Here is a 21,895-nt window from a genome sequence, read left to right as displayed (position 1 = left end):
GACTGCAGGACTAAAGAGAATGACCTGCTCAAGTCACTCCAAATTTAGTCCCTGCGCCCATGTCTGCCCAGGCGCTCCTGATCGACCTCACAGAGGCGACCAGGAGCACCTCAGACATGACGATGACGGCTACCAGTCGTACTGTACCGTCTGCTGCCACAAGGCAAGGGGTTGCTGCTACTGTGTAGCAATGCCGTACCGCGTCTGCCAGCATCCAGGAGACATAGGGTGACAGTTACCTGAGCGGGCTCCATGCTTGCCGTGGTATGGCGTCTGCACAGGTAACTCAGGAAAAAAGGCGCAAAATGATTGTCTGCCCTTGCTTTCACGGGGGGAGGGAGGGTGGGAATGGGGGCCTGACGATATGTACCCAGAACCACCCGCGACAATGTTTTAGCCCCATCAGGCATTGGGATATCAACCCAGAATTCCAATGGGCAGCGGAGACTGCGGGAACTGTGGGATAGCTACCCACAGTGCAACGCTCCGGAAGTCGACGCTTGCCTCGGTACTGTGGAAGCGCTCCGCCGAGTTAATGCACTTAATGCACTTAGAGCATTTTCTGTGGGGACACACACACTCGAATATATAAAACCGATTTCAAAAAAACCGACTTCTATAAATTCGACCTAATTTCGTAGTGTAGACATACCCTCAGACAAGGGAAGCGAAAGACAGCAGAGAAGGAAATAAGGACCTATGAAAATTATTAAAATGATAGTAGAGGGATTTACTTGCAGCGTGAGTGTGTTAAACAGAAGGATCAATTAAGAGAGGACATAAATGGCACCTGAAGTTACATGTTGGTAAAATGGAAGAAGTGATCTCATGTACATAGTGATTTAATGTACATAGTAAAAGGACAGAAGGGTGAGTTTGTGGCATGACTAATGACAAGAGAATGACAGGTGTAAGATAAAGCTGACTATGTGAAATGCAGCTATTTCAATTCATATGCTGAAGCCATCTGCATCACTCAAGCCCAATGAAAAGAGGGGTACTGTGACAGGATGCTGGCTAGAAAATTCTGAGCCGGCCCTCAGTGGATCATGGTCATCACATTAAAAGCCCTCGGTAGTGAAACTATTACTGCACATCTCAAAAATACTGCATGTTTTGAATTTATCTCACAATGGGATAGAGGCAACATTTAAAGTTTTGTACATATATGACTACTCCTCTAGAGCAGGGGTGGCCAACCTGTGGCTCCGGAGCCACATGCGGCTCTTCAGAAGTTAATATGCGGCTCCTTGTATCGGCACCGACTCCAGGGCTGGAGCTACAGGTGCCAACTGTGCAGGGGGGTGCTCACTGCTCAACCCCTGGCTCTGCCACAGGCCCTGTCCCAACTCCACCCCTTCCCGCCATGCCCTCGCTTCTCCCCCTCCTCCCGCCCCCGAGCTTCCTGCATGCCACAAAACAACAATCAGGAGGTGCAGGGACGGAGGGAGGGCTGATCTGGTAAGTAGGAGGTGCTGGGGGCGGGGGAGCTGATGGGGGGCTGCTGATGTATTACTGTGGCTCTTTGGCAAGGTACATGGGTAAATTCTGGCTCCTTCTCAGGCTCAGGTTGACCACTCCTGCTCTAGAGAATTTTTTGGCTACCTTTTAGCTATCAAAGGAGGGGACAGATTCTTCCTCCTATAACTGAAAAAATGTGGATTTGCATAAATACTGTATATTCTGCAGATTATTTTTCCTGCATTTTAGATACATTTCAACCATTGAAACATTTCCACTTAGTTTGGCTTTCCCTTCTTGCTACAGCGTTAAACCCACTGTAACGACAAGGTTTAGTCAAATACATTCCACATACTACATTCTGGAACCACTTACACTGCAAGGACTGATAGCATTGCCCACAGGGTACAGAAGGCACATTTCTCAACACAGCTATGCCAGTGCACCTCATCACTAGGGGCTTAATCCTGCAAGATGCTGAGCAAGCTATTCTTGAAACAGCAAAGCATTTAAGTAGACACGTAAGCGTGTATGTATTCCCATTGATTTAGAAGATAAGGTTAGCACTTGGGGTGCTCTCCATTAAGGCCCTGGACATTAAGAACTCGCTTCTCTACCTTTGTTCATAACAGCCAGTTTGTTAACCCTCAGAGTGCACGACAAGGTTCACTTTGTTCCCTCACTCATAAGTGATGGCTGGGGCTTGATACTGGGGCTGGGGAGAGGGATTGTGCAGGAGGCTGGTTAACTTCTGTTATATTTATGTTGCCTCTGTGTTATTTGATTTAATCTGGGGGTAAATGACAGATCTGTCAGTGTATTTTTAAAATATGGTAAAGAGTGCTCAGAGCAATGAATGGACACCCAGACCTGCCGACAGAAATTTTGGGCCCCAGGGCCAGGGCTGTCCCTGGTCGGGGGGCCCCAGAGTGGGCCTGTGGATACCCTCTTATTATAGACTAGTAAAAATCCAAATAATAACCAGCATCTTGTAGAACTGAGACTTACTTTTCGTGGTTAAAAAGTATCAATCAGACAGCAGACGTAATTCAGATTAATTTAGGTGACCGATCACACACCACAAATAACAAAAGGTGAATAGTTGAGGTAAATAATTCATAAACAACCCATCAGTTTAGAGGTTAAATTCACAACTAATATTCACTGAGATTAATTCAACTGGCTACATTAAAACTGCCCTCTACACTGAATTTACGCACAACAAAAAAACCCCAAAGAATCTCTGCAAAAGACTATTTTAAATAGAGAACTCTTAGCTATACATCATGTTAAACTTGGTTACCTTGCTTCCTTGTATGCTATCCCCTTGAGGGCCAGGTGGACCTGGCAAACCCTTCTGTCCCACGGCTCCCTGTTAAGAATTATGCAGCAAAGAGAGAAGAATTAGTTTGAGGACTCTCAGTTATCATGGCAGTTTCCATGATATGCATCTGAGGAAGTGAGCTGTAGCTCACGAAAGCTTATGCTCTAATAACTTGGTTAGTCTCTAAGGTGCCACAAGTCCTCCTTTTCAGTTACTGACATTACTTTTAATCAACACACTTTTACCACAAGCAAAGATAAGAGTAGAAGCATTTTAAAACTGTAAGGGCTTGCTACACTAGCATGCTAAATTGGCACTGCTGCGATCGATGCAGCGGCATTGATTTAGCACGTTTCGTGCACATTAACCTGTTGTGTGCCACATCTCCAGGTATGCCAAAAGTCACTATTGTGACACATCTGGTGGGGCCTGGGCATGCTGATTCAGAGACACATTCTGCCTGGTCCTTACGCAGTGGGAGAGAAAGATGTAAGGTCCAGGAAGAACTGCAGCCCTTGTGCTTTAGGAAATACCGGGGCTGTTCTCTCCCTACTTCCCTGGGGTCTCTCAATACCTCCAGGATGATGCAAGGCTATAACTCTGTAAGCTGCATCCCACAAAGGTGTGTAGGAGCAGACATACAGCCTCTGAGCTCCTGGAAGTTCTGGAGGCCCCTGTGGCTCTGAACTACCCCTTACAATGGGCTCTAGACCGTGGGCATCACGTGCTGTGTTTTTTATGTTAGCTAACAATTTGATATGTTAAGAGTAAAATCTTGTAGCTTTGAAATTAAAGCTATTAATTGAACACAGATAAGAAACGGGGTGATTAAGAAAGACCGCAGCACTAATTGTCTTAATCCATCTTACTATTTTGTTGTTTCTCCCATGCAGTAAATGGCATATCGCCAATGTTGTGTGAAGGGCCAGTGTTCTGCGGATACTATTTAGAAGTGCTGCATAACTCAGATGTCTTAAGAATCTTCACATGCAGCTGTTTAGCTCATGAATCTTCCAGCTGTTAATGGCCACTGAAAAGTAGTTGCTGTGGTTTGTGGCAAGAGTTGTACACAGATTTATTTTTGAATTTGTATAAAGTATAACATGTCGGTGAAAAGACTATTTTGAGAACTGGGTAGAACATGCTTCAATCAGGGCCACAAAATTCTTAAGATAAAATGATTTTCCTCTCTCCATTTAAAACAATTTTTTTCATTCTGTTACTCCCTATTAAGTTTAGTGTAAGTAGTATATTTTCTGACACTAGTTTTTGCTGGCAATTTTTGTTCTCAATCCAGATATTACTATTTTTAAATATAGTTTGCCATGTTGTTGTAGCCATGTTGGTCCCAGGATATTAGAGAGAGAAAGTAGGAGAGGTAATATCTTTTATTCATTAATGTGGTGACTTGGGTTTAGATTTAATTGGGCAAGAATTGCAGGTATATATATATATATATATATACTTTAAAAAAAAAACACCTCAAAGGAAACTCCTAAAAAGAAACAGCACTGAAATAAACAGAAGCAAACACAGTCTGTGTTACTAAATTTAATTAGGAGCTTTATTGGTTTGATTATCTATACAATTTTAGGGACAATCTCACAAACACTTGCATATGTGCTTAACTTTAATCATATGAGTAGTCCCATTGAACTCAATGGGATTCATCACAAGCATAAGTAAGTACAGGATCCGGGCCTTTATCTTTTGGGCAGGATTGTGATCTCAGTCATACCAGTGCAAGTCCAGTAGTCAACGAAGTTACACTAGTGTAGATGAGATCAGTGTCAGGTCTCAGGCATTCATAAAGATCACAAATCTACAAAATGGACTCTGACAAACCTTTGGACCAGATATTCCTATTCCCCTAGGCCCAGAAGGTCCTGGCAGTCCTCTTGCTCCAAGCTCTCCCTGAAAGAGACACATAAATCAGTTATCATCTAGTAACTTAACTTATGAACTGATATACTTGAGGTAGTGACCATTCTTTCATTTAGAATTTTATTATTGTATTGTATTTATTATACATTCCTGATAAAATCCAGGATGAGACAGTCAATCACGCTTATATGATATCTTAAAACATACATAAATCTAAGTGTATGCTTAACAATTCTATTTAAAATAAAAAACCAAAATGGGAATAATTGTACATAAAAATTAAGAGGGATTTGAGTCAGAAGCTATATATGCCAAAACACAGATCATGTGACAGCAGTTCAATATCTTAACTAAAATTTCTTGGTCTCAGTTCAGTTCCTAACTGACAAAGGGCCACACCACCAAAACCACCATTACACCTGGTACTCATCTGCTGCTTTGTCTGTCACTTTTTACCTCCTACTGGGGAACTCTGCAGGACAGACTTGAATCACACTGGTGGGTTGCTGTAGACATTTATACTGTTATACTGTCTGTGATGTACCTATTCTGAAATTAAAGGACTTCGGTGTCAGGGCTGCCAAATCAACACCTTTTGTGAGAAATAAATTCATTTATCAGCAGTTTTCATTCAGATAGAAGATTGAACCATCCATTTATTTTAACAGTATTGCTGAACATGTTAAAGGTAAATTATGCATACGCTCTTTTCTTTTGGCAAGGAGTCCTTTTACTGGTGGATATCGTATATGTTCTTCATTGGTCTGTTTCTTAATCGCAAAGATGCATTTGTTCTGAGAGCAAGGATATTGCTTTGTAATTCTTAATAGCTTCACAGAAGAGAAGGAAAGGTAGGAGTTTGCAAGTTTTTGTTTAGCATTTAGGAATTCTGAGTGTTATTTTAGCTGTCTTTTCAGCATGAGACATCATTGTAAAAATGACAAAATAGCTATAAGATGAGCAGATCATCACTGAAAAATGCATGCTGGTTTGAAAAAAGAATAGGTTTTGTTCATATGGAGTGCACATATGGAGTGAATAACTGAAGCAGAAAATTATGAACCAAGTTTAGTAAGAAACTTTCTTTTAGAACTTATAACCTAAATGCACTTATTTGTTTTTGCATACACAAGCAAGAGAACAAAAGACAGTGTGTTGCTAAGCTACTAATCATTCTACGTATTAACATCAGAGACCGGAAAAGCTAGTGTATTTTTAGGGCAACTAAGAACCTGTGATAGCCCTATGGCTTTCACAGGCAAAATTCAGTTAATAGGGTACCAGTTAGAACATTTCAGTTGACATGTACTTGCTTAAAAAAAATGTTGACATGGCCTGTAGAGGGAGCACCTGAATTAGAATAACCAGAAGACAATGTTACACTGATTCACAGTGGAGGCTTGCAAATCCACATATCATCATCAGCAGATGGGTGGAAGGGTGTGTGACATCAAGTTGGCTAAAACAGGAGGAAAACAAATTTATAGTGTTTTCATTCTCTAGCTTTATTTTGTCTCCTTGGTGATTTTCCATAATTAAACTCCTCTCTTCAAAATTCAACAACTGGTTCTATTTGAAATACCCCAGATCCAATCTTTAGTAGGAAACTACTTCATTATGGATTGTCTTTCTATAGCCATGATACTCCATCTCCTGTTTCCTGGTAGTGTTTTGTGTACCCTTAACAAGTGCCAGAGATACATATGTGTGCTTGTAAATGTTAAAATGGGCCTGAACCAAAAGCCCAGATCTGAAGGACTTTGGGATGTTTGAAATCTCAGTGCAAGTGATGTGATGGTCTTATTGGCCTGAATTTGAGTTCAAATTCATCACATCACCCGTGAGTGGCATAACTAAAAGTGAGCTATGCATGTGTTCCCAAATAGGTACCATACACTATTACAGGATAAAAAGAAAAGGAGTACTTGTGGCACCTTAGAGACTAACAAATTTATTTGAGCATAAGCTTTCGTGAGCTACAGCTCACTTCATCAATGAAGTGAGCTGTAGCTCACGAAAGCTTATGCTCAAATAAATTTGTTAGTCTCTAAGGTGCCACAAGTACTCCTTTTCTTTTTGCGAATACAGACTAACACGGCTGTTACTCTGAAACCTGTTATTATAGGATAGACTATCTGCACGCACACTCCTCTCTCCCCACCCCTCTTTGTTCTACCCCCAAGCCTGTAGACCACAAAGATCCCTTAGCTGGCTGCAAGAAAATTTTTCTAGTGCAGGCCACAGGCTGCCATGTGGAAGGCCCCACCCAAATTTTGGCAGAGGTGCCATCTGGGAGGAAAGAGGGCGGTGACGGGGAGTCCTTTTAATGTACAGTGCTATGGGGGATTCTGGGCTACTGTGAGCTGCAGAACATATGTAACTCCTGGAAGCAATTGGGTGGGTAGGGGATATATGCCATAACTTTGAGCACACCACAATCCCTCGTGCATTTTTTAACATGAATATGATTAGCTCTACAATGAACACTACCAATTTTCCACTGAAAAACTTTAAAGTCTCATTGGGGGGGGTGGGGAGGGTAAGGATGGGCTTTAAATGATACAAAGAAGGAAATGTACAGGTAAAGATGACCCAACATATAAACAGATACAATGACCACAATCCCTCCAGAACAGTGGTTCCCAAACTTGTTCCGCCACTTGTGGAGGGAAAGCCCCTGCTGGGCTGGGCTGGTTTGTTTACCTGCTGTGTCTGGCCGATTACGGCTCCCAGTGTCCGCAGTTCGCTGCTCCAGGCCAATGGGAGCTGCTGGAAGCGGCGCAGGCCGAGGGACGTACTGACCGCCACTTCCATCAGCTCCCATTGGCCTGGGGCAATGAACCGCGGCCACTGGGAGCTGCGACTGGCCAAACCTGCGGACACAGCAGGTAAACAAACCGGTCCAGCCTGGCAGGGGCTTTCCCTGCACAAGCAGCGGAACAAGTTTGGGAACCACTGCTTCAGAGAAAAAGCATCATAAGTGAATGTGATATGCAACAATATAGTTTACATTTGCTACTGAACATATGGTAAAAAATCAGTTCTATATCCCCTACGATTTCTTAATGCACAGCATACCCTCCAGGTGGTGTCAGACGATCCTGTTGGTGTTCTCTTGCTTTTCTGCATTTTTCTGACAGAACCTCAATTTTCTTTAAGGGCCTGATCCAAGTTGAAGTCAGTGGAAAGACTCACTCACTGGTTTTCACATTTAGAATTTGGAACAGCTTTAGTTCTCTGTTCACTATTAGATATGTCTTTAATTCATTTTTTCAACTCCGAACAAATGATTATTTGACAAACAAGCTGATTAAGTTTTCAATGCATCTATCCCCCTCCGGTAACTCTGAAGTGTCAGGGAGTAAGCTGCATCCCACAAAGGCGTGTAGGAGCAGACATACAGCCTCTGAGCTCCTGGAAGTTCTGGAGGACCTTGTGGTTCTGAACTACCCCTTACTATGGGTAGGGCCGTAGTTTGCCCACCCCTGCTGTAATACAATGATGTGTATAAATTTCTCCCCCACCCCTTTTAAAAATAAACATCTTTCCTAGAACCAGTTTGAGTTGTAAAGCCATTCCTTACTTTTGATAAGTGGAGTGCATTTGTTTTCTATGTGAGCAGCAGGTAAGATTCTCTGGGTTGTGTAAATGATTGTAAGATATGTAATATGTTGTAAAACATCACTTAACAACTTTACCTGTGTTTGTTTGTTTTAAAACAAAGTTCTGGTTGAGGAAGGAGGTTGTGTGGATTAAATAGTATTGTCATGAAAATGAAATAAGCAGAGAGTGCACAGGAGGGGAAACATTCTGTCTCCCCTTTTCTGGATTTATTTCTGAGACACAGGGGCCAAGTTCTGGATGATATTCTTCCTGCAACTGCTTCTGGCTTCATCATTCATACACTAGGGACTGTACTGGTGGTTTTGGCATTTCCTCTGTTATTTAGCAAGAGCGGTGGTTTGCCATTTTCTAATGTTGTGTTTTCTAAGATATGAATTTCTTTAACCATTCCTTCAGTTGGCAGTAGTGCATTTAAATCCATTTGTGATTAAGTACCAGCTTCCCATGCTCTTGCTGTCAATGCTATAGAAAATTTGGTGCTGTCTATGCTGAATGCATTCCACATGTTTCAACTTTGTTTTCATATGAATTAGGCCTCTGTTAGACAACATTTCTATTCTGTAGTGTGCACATATGTGAACCATCTTTGAAAGCAGGGAGAACAGAGCTGCAATTCAGATGTATGGAACATTCTTATATAATGGTACTCAGTGGAATTTCAGATTGACTAGCATGTAAATTTATGACTGAGTCTCTTTTGTTAAGCAAGTGTGCTTTTTTTAATTGTAGAGATTCGTGTACTGTTTGTACTCATTTTTTTGTGGGGGGATGGAGTGGGAGGTCCATTATGCCAAAGTTTTATTTCAAATCTGACTGTTTATAAAAATTGTTACCAAGTCTCCAGTTTCTGGGCTCATTTGGGGGAATTCTGGCATTTCAGATAGCTTTAGGTAGGTTATAGAGTGGGAAAAGACAAGAATTCCTACACCTGTATACATACAGAGGAGAGAAAAAAGATCAGATCCTTTTTTCTTCCTTTTTTTTTTTTTTGACTATCTGCTCTCCAGTCAAGTTTATTATAGATGCACTGCAGCAAAGTTACAGATGTATTCTCAGAATATTACCCCTTTGTGGTACAATGGTCCCACATTGCAACACTTACAGCCATTCTCTTTGCCGAGAGTCAACATTTGATTAGGAAACAAACCTTAGTTTAATTAAATATTTCATTCTGATTGGCTTAAGGTATACATCCATCTAGTTGGATCATAAAACAGAAGCAATTTTTTAAAAAATTAACATAAACAAGTTAAATTTTTAGTAAAATATCCTTAACTCTAAATTTTTAATCCAGGCCATATAGATAAACGTATTTTTGAATTTCTAGTTTGGACATATAGTATCATGCTGTTGTAACCCACACACCTCCTGAGTGTGGTGTTCTGTCCCCTCTAGTGGAACTGAGACCACTTAGAGATTAATGAGTCTGCTCTAGAGCCTTACTAAGGGCCAGTTGGCTTTTAGCTCATGCAGTAGAGCCTCATGCACTGAGCTCCAGAGGCCCTAGATTCCATCCCTCCCACCGACAACCAGGGTCTGTCGGTGTTACACTGTGATATGTTAAGGACCGATAATACTCTTGTGGAACTTGGTGAAAGTTTTGCTACTGACTTTGATGTGACCATGATTTGGCCCTAAATTAATTGCTTGAAATGCAAAGAGAGCTACTCCTTTAAGGTTCTTTGCTATACAGCTTGCTTGGACCAAGGCTCCTACATTCTGTATCCCATTCCTACTCAATTCCATTATAAATTTTGGCCACAATCAGATAGCATAGGTGGACCCTTGAACTTCATAAGCAGCCTTTGTGACTTCAGTGGAAGCCTGCCTGAAGAGATCTTATCTCAGATTCCAAGCTTTTATCTGTAACCCTCTACACAGTATGGCTCTGATTGTATTGTATGAGATCCAGGTCTTTTAATAATTTGAAAAGACAGCCTTTATTGCAACTCAGTTTTATCAGTGTAATTCTCAGAACCAAACTACACAATTCTAATGTTTCATATAAAAACATGGAATAAGTCTACAAAAATGTGGAAGGTGTATCTAATTTACATGATGATTCTAATCCCACCTGAAGTTTCCAATAAATGTTTGAGGAATGTTGCTGATTTACTTGCCTTCGCCAAATTCTTTTGTCACCTAATTCACACAGGCCCATATGTATTTAACAGCATTCTATGGAGATTTCCACTTAATTAACACTTGATTTGTTAAAATATGGATTATATCTTAATACTTAGTTTTGACAGGTTTAAAGTCACACTTAAATTTAGCACAGAACATTTTCCATTTATCACACATTTTGATAAAGTGACATGACCTGGCGACCTCCTGAGGTCCCTTCCAACCCTGATATTCTATGATTTCTATGATTTCTATGATAAGTGACTATGTGCAAAAAATAGATATGCCCTTCAGTGCACATTGCAGAATCTCTATGCATTAGGTGGAAATCTATGAATTAGTTCTAATTTCTGAACTGTTCTAGGCCCCAATCCTGCAACCATTTACACATGTGTGATGCCGGCAGGTGCAAGCTCAGGCCAAAGACCAAGGCCAATTCATTTCTGTGTTAGTACAGATCAATGTGATTGTTAATTGTGTAAGAATATATTTGGTGTTTAAACGTCATGACAACTAATTACGTTACATGCATTGTTTTCACTTATCTGTATCTTGTTATAATATAATGGCAAACATTTACATTATATAGACCTGGTAACTAAATAACCCATCAAACAAGAAAGAAGCCTTGTGTAATGCAAATAAAGAACTTTAACAGGATAGTACTAATTCATGCAGGCAAGTGGTCACTGCCTGTGGTGATCAGAGATCAAAGACTCTAAGCGTGCTCTTCTCTCTCCACCAATCAAAGAAAGAACCCACATGGGTGGTGATCCTGTCTGCTTGTTTTCTGTGAGAAGAAGTTCTAAGTGTGGATTCAGAGAAAGATCCTGCATCTCTGGGCTGTTTGGGTTCTAACAGGGCAGAATAACTGAACAAGAAGACTGAGATCCCCAGAGTTATTCTGGGTAACCCTGAGAGACTTCTGGGAAACTGGCAAATTACTTCATCTCTGCTACTGTTTGGAATTATGTACAGGCGCATCACAGTCTACATATTTTTACCTGCTTTAACCTCTCAATAGCTTTCATGTCTTTTTCTTAGTTAGTAAACCTATAGTTAGTTTACTATAGTATTGTCCACCGGTGTTATCTTTGTAAGATCTACAGTGCAACTCAACTCGGGTGAGTGACTGGTCTCTTGGGACTGGTAGTAACCAGGAATATTTGATTTTTTTTTTTGGTATAAGTGACTATTTATCATTAAATGCGGTTTGTTTGGGTGGCAAGATAGACTGGGGAGTCTAAGAGGACTGTATGTGACTCCTTAGTGTAGTTATAGTAATAGTAATCTTATAGTAATCCAGGAGTTCACATTTGGTACTGGCTTGGTGGTATCTAATTATAGAACATACCACCAACTTGGGGAGTCTTCCTTGCTTTTGGCAGTCTGGCCAGAGACAGGTACCCACGGTCATGATCCACTCCAGCGTAACAGCGTGTGCTTAACTTTCCTCATGTGAATAGTCCTAGTGGCTTTAATGGGACTCCTCACAAGAGGAAAGTTGCTTGCAGGCCTGATTTGATGCAGTGTAAGTCAAATGATTACAAGACTCTTCACTGTACATAAATGGAATAAATAATGCATGGCTGACATAACAGTATCTTTTATTAGCTGTTCCAGTATGTTACTTTCTGGCATAATAAAATATTACATGACCATATCTTACTTTAACTAGTTACAATTAGCCATTGTGCTTTTGATGCATTTTACCATTGATTTAGTAAATCTGAACAATGTTCAATATCTCATTGCTGTTCAAAAGAATTAAAATAATCTCCTTAATGTCTGTGTCTGTCCAAAGAATTACATTTATCTTGCACTCACAATGGAATACAGTTTAATATCAGGTGGTTTATTTTTTAAAAAATGAGTTTACTGTTAATGAAACATGCCACGCTGACAGCATTGCAGGCTGTCATTCACAGAGAAGATATTACATACAAGCTTCCTACATACTGCAAATGTGCTTCAGTTCTGCCTGGAATGAGAGGGGATGGTTACATCTCCTCTTCAGTCCTTGGCCATTAGGACGTGATTGCTAGTTGGAGTCAGTGCTGATTAAGTTCTTTATGAAAAAGTATCAAACTGTTTCCAGTTGATGATTTTTGGTTTCTACTGTTAGGATATAGATATTCAGGCCTGTCTGTAAAGGCCTGTACTTTAAGAATTTAGGTGTATTCTTATCACTTGGCTAGTTAGAGGTATAAAAGAAAGAATCAAAATCACTGTCTGCCAGTGTAAGGTCCTTCTCTTACTGTGGCAGTCTGAGGCCCTGTTCTTAGGCTAAGGCCTTTGGCTAAGCAGCAGAGGCAGCCATAAGCTAGGAAGCGAACAGTCACATCCTCACATTCCAAACTAGTCACATTGAAATAAGGTGCTATTGGGCTGTTAGGCACTATCAGGACAGGATTGTATTCCTATCACCTCCAGAGAAAGGGAAGTGCCTAGAAAATGTAAAAGGAAACTTAGTTTGATAGCATCCTGTCTGGCAAGAACTCACTTATCAATAGCTGGGATGTGAAATCCTCACTTCTGTATTGTTTTGTCATTATAGTTCCCACTTTGCTATTGTTTGTCTGTATAATCTCTGTCTGGTTCTGTGATTGTTTCTGTCTGCTGTATAATTAATTTTGCTGGGTGTAATCTAATTATTGTGGTGGGATATAATTGGTTAGCTAATCATGTTACAATATGTTAGGATTGGTTAGTTAAATTTCAGTAGAATGATTGGTTAAGGTATAGCTAAGAATATTACTATATAAATTAGGGGCAAACAGGAAGTAAATTGGGATTCGAAAATAAGGAAAAAGGAACTTGTATTTAAGCTTGCTGGAAGTTCACCCCAATAAACATCGAATTGTTTGCACCTTCGGACTTCGGGTATTGTTGCTCTCTGTTCATGCGAGAAGGACCAGGGAAGTGGGAGAGTGAAGGAATAAGCTCTCTAACATCTACCCATCTGGGCCAGATTTTAATGGGTCACCTGCAGTTGAAAGACAATCCCCAGAATGTTGTTGTAGCCTGATAGGCTAAATATACAGTAGGCACATGTCATGAGATTCAAAGTTTTGAAAATATAAAAGATTTGGGAAAACTCAAGATAAAAGGCTGTCCTAAAAACATGAGTTGGCTCTCTTTTCTCCTAGGCAAACCTAGAAATGAAGGGAAACCACGTGCTCCCATTTCTATGACTCCCAGGAAAGAGTAGTTAATATAGAATTAATGAGATTTTAAAAAATTTATAACACTGAAAATAAGTGGACTAGTGACGTATTAGGAGAGTACTCCGAAGACTCTTAGTGGCTGAGAGGCATTGCACCTGGGGGAAACTAAAGGTGACAAATGTGATTAGAAATGTAGAGTTGAAATGCTTCCACATTGTTTTCATAATATTTGCAGTGTCACCTAAAGTATTTTAATGTTCTAGGCAATCTGATAGCTGCACCACAGAGTTGCATTGCAATTGCTACATTTTAAAACAAACCTGGAGGAAAGAGAATGAAGAGAAACTGCTTTACACTATCCCACAGGGCAGTATTTAATGACTTGTATATTTCAAATAGAAAATAGAAGGCAGGAGGGAGAAAGTTGATGGGAAGGGAGGGAAACAAAATAAATGTTGTTGTCCCCCAAAAGCACATGGTTTTCCAAAATATGGGAGTTTCATTCCTACTCTTCAAATATTTGCATATTCCTGTCAGAAAACATAAGTACACTTATCATCAGTACAAGATATTTTGTGTATTTTCTAGAACAGGCAACACGTGAATCTCCACAGAGACATAGTCACTAGGCAGCTCTCTGCCTGCATGAGATTCTGCAGCTTTCTCTGCATTCTAAATGCAAACTCCAGCACTCAGATGAGACATTCTGTAGATTTGTGACACAACTTTGTGGGGTTGTGGGTATATAAAACAAGGAAGAGCTTTCACTCTGTCAGAGATGTTACAATCAACACCTGACAGTGAGACAAGGCATGAGAGGGGACTGCACCATTTCATCATATGTGGCATGCATCTCAGGTTAGCTGGACTCATACTTTGGAGATGTCTGCTATTTTAATTGTATGCATTACTATAGCACTGGTACCTTTTGTCCAGGATCTCCTGTGCCTTTTGGGCCTCTTGGTCCTGGAGAGCCTGGCAGTCCTGGAGGTCCCTAGCACAACACCAGAGAAATAGTGAGTAGTTTCCCAAACCATGAGAAAGAATGGAGTTTCATCCCTAGCTTTGAATTTCTACATTTTTGCTATTGGATATTTTTGTCAGAATCTTAACAGTATTTACATGTACTGAAGAGTGGTTTCCCTTAAATACCAAGAGGGACACTGAAGGAACAGACAGGTTGGTAGGAGACACAGTCAAAAAATCCAAAGAAGGGCAAGGGTACGACTCTCAGTGTCAAAAGCACCTGAGAAATCCAGGAGGATGGGGTACAGGTCCTTAGATTTGGCCAAGCTGATAGGGTTGCCACCCTCCAGGATTGGCCTGGCATCTTCAGGAATTAAAGATTAATCTTTAATTAAAGAGTATGTTATGTGATGAAATCTCCAGGAATATGTCCAACCAAAACTGGCAACCCTACAAGCCGAGTTTGTTAGAGATGTTGGTGACAGCAGTTTCAGTGGCATGAGGGGGATCCAGGATGGAGTGAAGGAGAGGAACTTGAAGGAATGGTTATAGATGGTGTGGTGACCAGGAGAAGGGAGATGGAGTGAGGTAACTGGAGACGTGGGGGGAGGTGTGTGGGGTCAAGAGTGGGTTTTTGGATATGGGAAGCTATAGCATCTTTGAACTGTGAGGGGAAAGACACCAGATGAATATGAGAGGGGAAAGGTCGGGGTTGGTGAAAGAGTGTGAGCAGGGAAGTCATGAGGCAGGAGGAGGTGGGATCACTTGCTTTCTAGCAGGAGTAGTGTCACTAAAAACCCAAAACATTATGCCCAGTGGTAATTATTTGCAGGGTTATGCCTGTATTTAGGACAGGAAAGGGGCTGATTGATTGTTTATTTAAATAAACAAGGAAGTTGAGAAGTTAGAGGACTCCAAAATGTAAACAAAATGTTCCTGTTACTTCAAATGAGAGAGAAACCTAACTGGGTCTAGACACTTCAAAGCAGCAAACTCCCGTAACTAATACCCACATAACTATTGTTATACATGAAATTATTCCTGTTACTTGGGACACCAAGTACAGTATCTAATTGCCATTAAGAAATGACATAGAACAACACATACTGGTGCACCTGGATAGCCATCTCCTTTTGGTCCAGGTAGCCCACGTGCTCCAGTTAGTCCTGTGTTACCCTGAATACAAATAAAAAATCAAGCATTGTATCAGCAACTGGACTGTAAATAACACTAACACACAAGATATACTGACAAACATATATTATATGAAGAAACTATTGGGGACAATAGATCACAGTGTTGCCAACTCTTGTGATTTTATTGCAAGTCTCACAATACTTGTGTGTGGGGGTGGTGGTGGTTTGATTTTTACAGCCTCTTTTGGAATTGAGAGATTCCAGAAGAACCTCGGATTTCATTTCTTTTAAAGTATGTTCCTAGACACAGTGGTTGCAGAGAAGACCTTGAAAATGTGAAGTGGGTGCACCGTAAAGTCTCAGAAACCAGGAGGCCAACAAAAAGGATTATTATTTTAAAAAAACCTCATGATTGTTTTATTAATGTCATGACTATTTGGGGCTTGACTCATGATGTTCTAGCACTGAGAAGCACTTGACTCATGTTGTTCTGGCAATACTGAGAAGACGACATGCCAGCCTCAACTTATCTTGGATTATGTGGTATGGTCTTGATTTTTTTTTTCAGGTAAATCAGCCTTCAGGTTCAACAGTACTCCAGAACCAGACAATGTTTTGTGGGGAAGAGAAAGAAAGAGAAATTCCTGCACAATCTCCTTTGATTCGGGGGAAAATGCACTGAATCAGGAGACTATGAGTTTTTAGCTCACATCTTCTACTGCTTATATTTCTGTGCATTTCAAAAGCCTTACTAATGAGTAATACCACACGCTAGGAATATAATTCTCTTCCTCCTTCCTCACTGGCATTTCGCAAGTAAATTTATTGAGTTTGCACTAGATCACTTCTTGCAGACCTGAAGAAAGAACCTAAGTTTCCTTCATTCAGCCACACCTCCTTTCAGAATAAATGGCAATTCAATATACTTAGCCATCCTGGCTGTAACTACTAGACCACAAGTCCTGTTCATGGACAGAGATGGATCGTGATCCTCCAACATTCTACTGCTGTCTAGCAGTTGCGCAAAGTACCTGCAATGCATAGGTGCTGGAACTGGAACCCCCGGGCTTGAAGTGATTTCCATTATATACAGAGTTTGTAGTCTGGTTCAATGGCTCTCAGCATCCCCACTATCAAAATTGTTCCAGCACTCCTGCTGCAAAGTGTGTTAATTCCCCTTGTATTGGCTGGGCCATATATAGCATAACAGTTAATCTTTAACTCAAGTGGTAGAAGTGTGTGCTGAGAATCTGAAGGTTCAAATCCTGTTGCTGAGCCTTGGCTAAGGAGGGTCCTTGCAAGAGTGAGTTTCTGTTTTTCCAATTTTCTGTCTAACCTGGCTTATTTAATTAACACATTTAGAAAAGATTCCTAGAATTTTAAAATATTGTAAACTGTCAAACATAGCATGATAAGCAACAAAGCACAGCTGTTCCCCACTCTGGTCACTTGTCATATTTCAAAAAGAAAAGGAGGACTTGTGGCACCTTAGAGACTAACCAATTTATTTGAGCATAAGCTTTCGTTAGCTACAGCTTCATCCGATGAAGTGAGCTGTAGCTCAGGAAAGCTTATGCTCAGATAAGTTGATTAGTCTCTAAGGTGCCACAAGTACTCCTTTTCTTTTTGCGAATACAGACTAACACGGCTGCTACTCTGAAACCTGTCATATTTCAGTTTCTTCTGTCACACAATGGCATGTTTTAAGGTTGAGAGGTATCATATGAAGAGTGGAAACTTTCTATAAATAAATAAAACTCTCATAAGCAATAGAAAATATTATGTAAATTGGGAAGAAGATCACTGACAGAAACAGATGAGCACTGTCGAAGATGAAATTCAAAATGAATCATGCAACACTAGATACGATTTATGGTAAAGGAGAGCCTTGCAATAGCCAAAGCTGGGGTATCACAAAGAGGTTATAGTAAAAGCTAAAGTTTGGGAAAGTTACAGCTAAAACAGAATTGATCGAGTAGGGCCATACAGGAAGGAGTTTTGTTGTACTTTACACAGTGACAGATCTGAGCTAGCCAGTGATAAAACAGAACAAGAGCTGGTAACTTGGGATAAAAGAGAGGATGGAGAAGGGAAGGATTTATCTTTAGAAGTTCCTATTTAGATTGACATCTTTAAGTGAGGTGCACTGAAGTGAATGTACTCTTAGTAATAATTCTGTACATTACTATGTCTAAAACATTGTTCTTCTTTCAGTATTTGGACTTACAGTTTGTTGACAGATACAGAAAAAAAAATCTACATTTCTTGGATAACTCTTTTGAAAGACCACATGTCCAGAACACCAAGGATATGCATGTATCGGCTCTAAACCATCGCTGGGTTTTTAGACACTTGGTACAGTACAAAAATCACAATGTAATAGCCTGCACAAGACTGTGGAAGATACAGATCATGATTCTCAGCCACAAAGAAGTCCAATAATGGTTTTGAGAACAACCCTAATTTATTATTTTGGTTCAACTACTATAAAGGAATAATGATGAAAGTCCAAACTTTCATTTTCCTCAGAAAACATGTGTACTTAGCTCTTAATACTTGTACATAATAAAGGATGCATTAATATATGTAGTCACCTATTAATTTCTTATTCTTTTTAAGAAAAAGGAAATCATGACTCATAAGTTCATTTCTCTATTTTTATTTCAAATTCTAGTGCTGTAAAGAGCTGCCAAACAGATGTTTCCATTTAACCTTAGCAGACCAGTACAAACATGTTAACATGTTCTCTTCTATAAGAGCTGGGGATTTTGCCAAACAACTGCTTGCTGCTGTTAAGAAAGCAGTTCAATTATATTCTCATGCTTCAGAGTATTCAATTTATTCTATCCCAAATCTTTCATAACGGCACCTAAACTAGAAGAGATATATGATCCAGGAGAAATTAGCCTCTATCACAGCTTCACCACCACAGTTCCATGAATCTTCTAGATTCCATAGCCATCAAGGCTAACTGCCAAGTACCACTGCTTGTATCTGTGGAGTACCTAATTAAGTATTATGCACTTCTCCTTTCTATTTTTTAGTATTAATTTGTATCATAGTGCTTAGGAGACCATGTACCAGGGATCCATTTGGTTAGATGCTGTACAAAGAACCAAAAGATGGTCCCTGAGCCAAAGGGCTTACAATCTAAGTACATGACAAGAGATAATAGATGGGTATAGACAGATGGGTAGTATGAGGAAACAGTGAGACAATATTGGTCAGCAGGATAGGCAGCGGTCCACCATACCAACTGCCTAGCCATTGTCAACTTTATTGTAGCCAGCAGAACAAAGAAGAATTTTAGAGAAGGGATGTGAAGGTGAACAATGAAGTGACTTCAGAGATGTTTACAGGGATTTCTTCCCATGCATGAGGGGAAGTGAGGGAGAAAGCACAAAGATGCTTGTTTGAAAATGTAACAAGCAGGCGATGGATGCTGGCATCACAGGTTCATTGTGGACAGGAGTCTACCTTATTCCATTTATCCCCCAAATCAGTAATGCAGGGACAGAGTGGGCATTCATCTCCATTGCCTTGCACTCTATCTAGTCATTCATACCTGTGCAAAGTAAGTTAAAACATTACAACTGGTATGATTTGAGATTTCTGATTTACAAGTATTTTATACCAATTTTGTTTTCATTTTGCTCAGGTATAAATGATTAAACAAGGTGCAAGACAGTGGAGAATCAGACCTTATTAATTTTGAGAGGAAAATAATCTGACACCAGTAGGCATGTAGGGCCAGATGTTCAGCTGGTAGACTTATGTTGACGTAGACCTTGCAGAAAATCTGGCCCCTAGTATATTTCAGCTTCACTGCTCAGGGAGCTGATGATGTTTAGAGCCTTTATCATTGGAGACCAATTTTTCAGAAGTGGTTTCTAAGTCTGTACTCCCAGAGCTGTGTGTCCAAATTTTTGGAAATGGAATTTCAGATGCTCAAGGTTTTGCATAGCAAAAATTTAAATGTGTGTGTGTGAGCTGGGTAGGAAGATTATTAGTGGGAAAGCTGGTTGAAGGTTTCCAACTGAGCCCAAGAGCAACGTATCCTGGGACATGTAGTAAGAGGGACCCTGGGTGCTGTAGGCTGGAGACCAGTGTGTGCGTGGAAAGGGGGCAGGGTTATGAAAGTTCTCCCTTTCTGCTATAAAGGGAAGATTAGGGAAGAGACTAGATTTATTGTGCAGGTCTCAATAAGAAGGGAACATGACTTGTTGAATGTTTCTGGGCAAAAAAGCTTAGCAGGAAGCATCGGTGCTGGAACAAGGGGCATGGAGGGTACTGCAGCACCCACTGGCTTGAAGTGGTTTCCATTATAGACAGGGTTTACAGTTCGGTTCAATGGCTCTCAGCACCCCCAGTATAACAATTGTTCCAGTGCCGCTGGCAGGAAGGTTGAAAGAGCCTGGGAAGAGACCTAGAGGAACAGTCTAAGGGCTGGTGAAAGTTCTCTGAGGAGGGGCTAGTATTTGGGGCTAGAAAACTAGAGGCTCAGGGAGAGCAGGAGCTGCCTGTAGCTCTCCAGAAAGGGTTGGAAAAGTTGAGTGGTAAGGCTGCTTGTGAGCCCATGGGTGTAGAGAGCAAGCCCCTGCACAAAAGGGAAAAGATTCTGGAATTTTGTTTGCCCCAAAAGAGAAGGAGGTTTTTGGAATTGGGCCAGAGAGCTAAGCCACCATACCATGAAAAGGAAAACTGAGACTCTCTCCACATGTATTACCACAAAGAGAAGATAAGCCACTACTATATCTAAATACTCAATGTAAATGCACCAATTATGCAAACCGGCTTAAGGACATAAATGCAGAGGCTTGGTTTAGGCCACTCTGGAACTGCCTGTATGTCTCTGACACTTTACAGCGAAATTGCGTATAATTTAGTCTGAAAGAAATTCATTTTGTAACATGGCTGAAAATTCAAACTAGTTAAACTTTAAGAAATGTGAGGCCTTTCATTGGGTTTGTTTCTTCCCCTCACAGTGATCTCTTTGCGGGCCTTATATTCAAGATTTTGCAGAATTCCATCTTTTCACACCTATTGAATGTGTGTATATGGCTTCTAGGACAAATTGAGACTTTTTGGTCTAGTAACACTCTGATCTAAATCTCATCTTGATCTAACTCAGTCACTGCTGTTTCTGTTCTCTCCAAGTGCTATGCAGAGAATATGAATGAATATGAACTGTGCTAGATTCAACTCTCCTTAGACAAAGGTGATGTTGTTACACAGTGTGATGGTGAATGTGCCATCTATTGGAAATGTATGTCAGATATTTATCATTTGTCAGATACTTGGATTTATAGTCATGTGATGATGTTTAACTCATTACCACTCCTGCATTCTCAAATGTTTACAGTAACACATTTGACTTCAGTGCAATTATGCTCACTTACACCAGCTGGCCCATCTCAACCCCCAAATGGAGGTGACCATCTCAACCCCCCAAATGGAGGTTTCACCACAGTAAGATTTTTACACTGAAGGAATGATATCTTTTGGTCTGTAAATGACTGTCTTTTAATGATGTCTGAAGTCCAAAACCATAGCAATGGGCTCCAATGAATTTCTAATTTGTAAAAGTAGTGGTCATTAACATGGAATAAGTAGATATCTCTTATTTAGGCCACAATCCTACAGATATTTATATACATAATTCAAGTTAAACACATATGTAAGTATTTGGAGGATCGTGATCTTAGATTTTTAGTTCTTTAGGCTGGAGTCTGTCTCATTTATAATATTGTACAGCCCCCAGCACAATAGGGTCCCTGTTTGATTGAGGCTTCTGGAAACTACTGTAATTATAGGTTGTCCAATGCTTCCCATTAGAAGATTCTATTTTCAGTTGTTTAGAACTTGGCCACATTCCAACCATGTGGGCAGAATTTTTTTCATGCTGGGTATCTGTTGCAGGCTGAATTTTTGGGGGGAAATTTCAGCCGAAAAAGTTCAGCTGTGTTTGAGAACAAGGCTAGAGGGAAAGAGCTTGTTTTTCCCACGTTAAAAGATTCTAGCAGCCTCTTCTTTGAAAAGCTCCATCACCCCCAGGCTTTGGACCAGCGATCTGAATTCTGGAAAGTGGCCTCCGTGTCAAGGACATGCCTTTTCCTATCTCCAAGAAAATCTGTCAAAATTTGGCCAAGTTATAAACCTTTGCAAACAGTGGATTTTCAGAAGACACGCCTTAGGTTTTAATACTG

At 40.5% G+C, this 21,895-nt stretch overlaps 1 protein-coding gene across 2 annotated transcripts in view; it reads right to left on the bottom strand.

Moving 5' to 3' along the window:
* The window catches only part of COL28A1 (collagen type XXVIII alpha 1 chain), a 118,152-nt gene that overhangs the window by 23,847 nt on the left and 72,410 nt on the right, over positions 1–21,895 (bottom strand). For both annotated transcript variants that reach the window (XM_073333869.1, XM_073333870.2), the window contains exons 24-27: positions 15,661–15,729; positions 14,513–14,581; positions 4,631–4,699; positions 2,765–2,833 (exon numbers count right to left, since the gene is read on the bottom strand). In XM_073333869.1, coding sequence (XP_073189970.1) covers positions 2,765–2,833; positions 4,631–4,699; positions 14,513–14,581; positions 15,661–15,729 — 276 coding nt within the window. The remainder of the gene's footprint in view (positions 1–2,764; positions 2,834–4,630; positions 4,700–14,512; positions 14,582–15,660; positions 15,730–21,895) is intronic.

The sequence above is a fragment of the Lepidochelys kempii genome, chromosome 2 (genome assembly GCF_965140285.1).
Source record: "Lepidochelys kempii isolate rLepKem1 chromosome 2, rLepKem1.hap1, whole genome shotgun sequence".
Lineage (NCBI taxonomy): Eukaryota > Metazoa > Chordata > Testudines > Cheloniidae > Lepidochelys > Lepidochelys kempii.
This window is presented reverse-complemented; position numbering and strand designations above follow the sequence as displayed.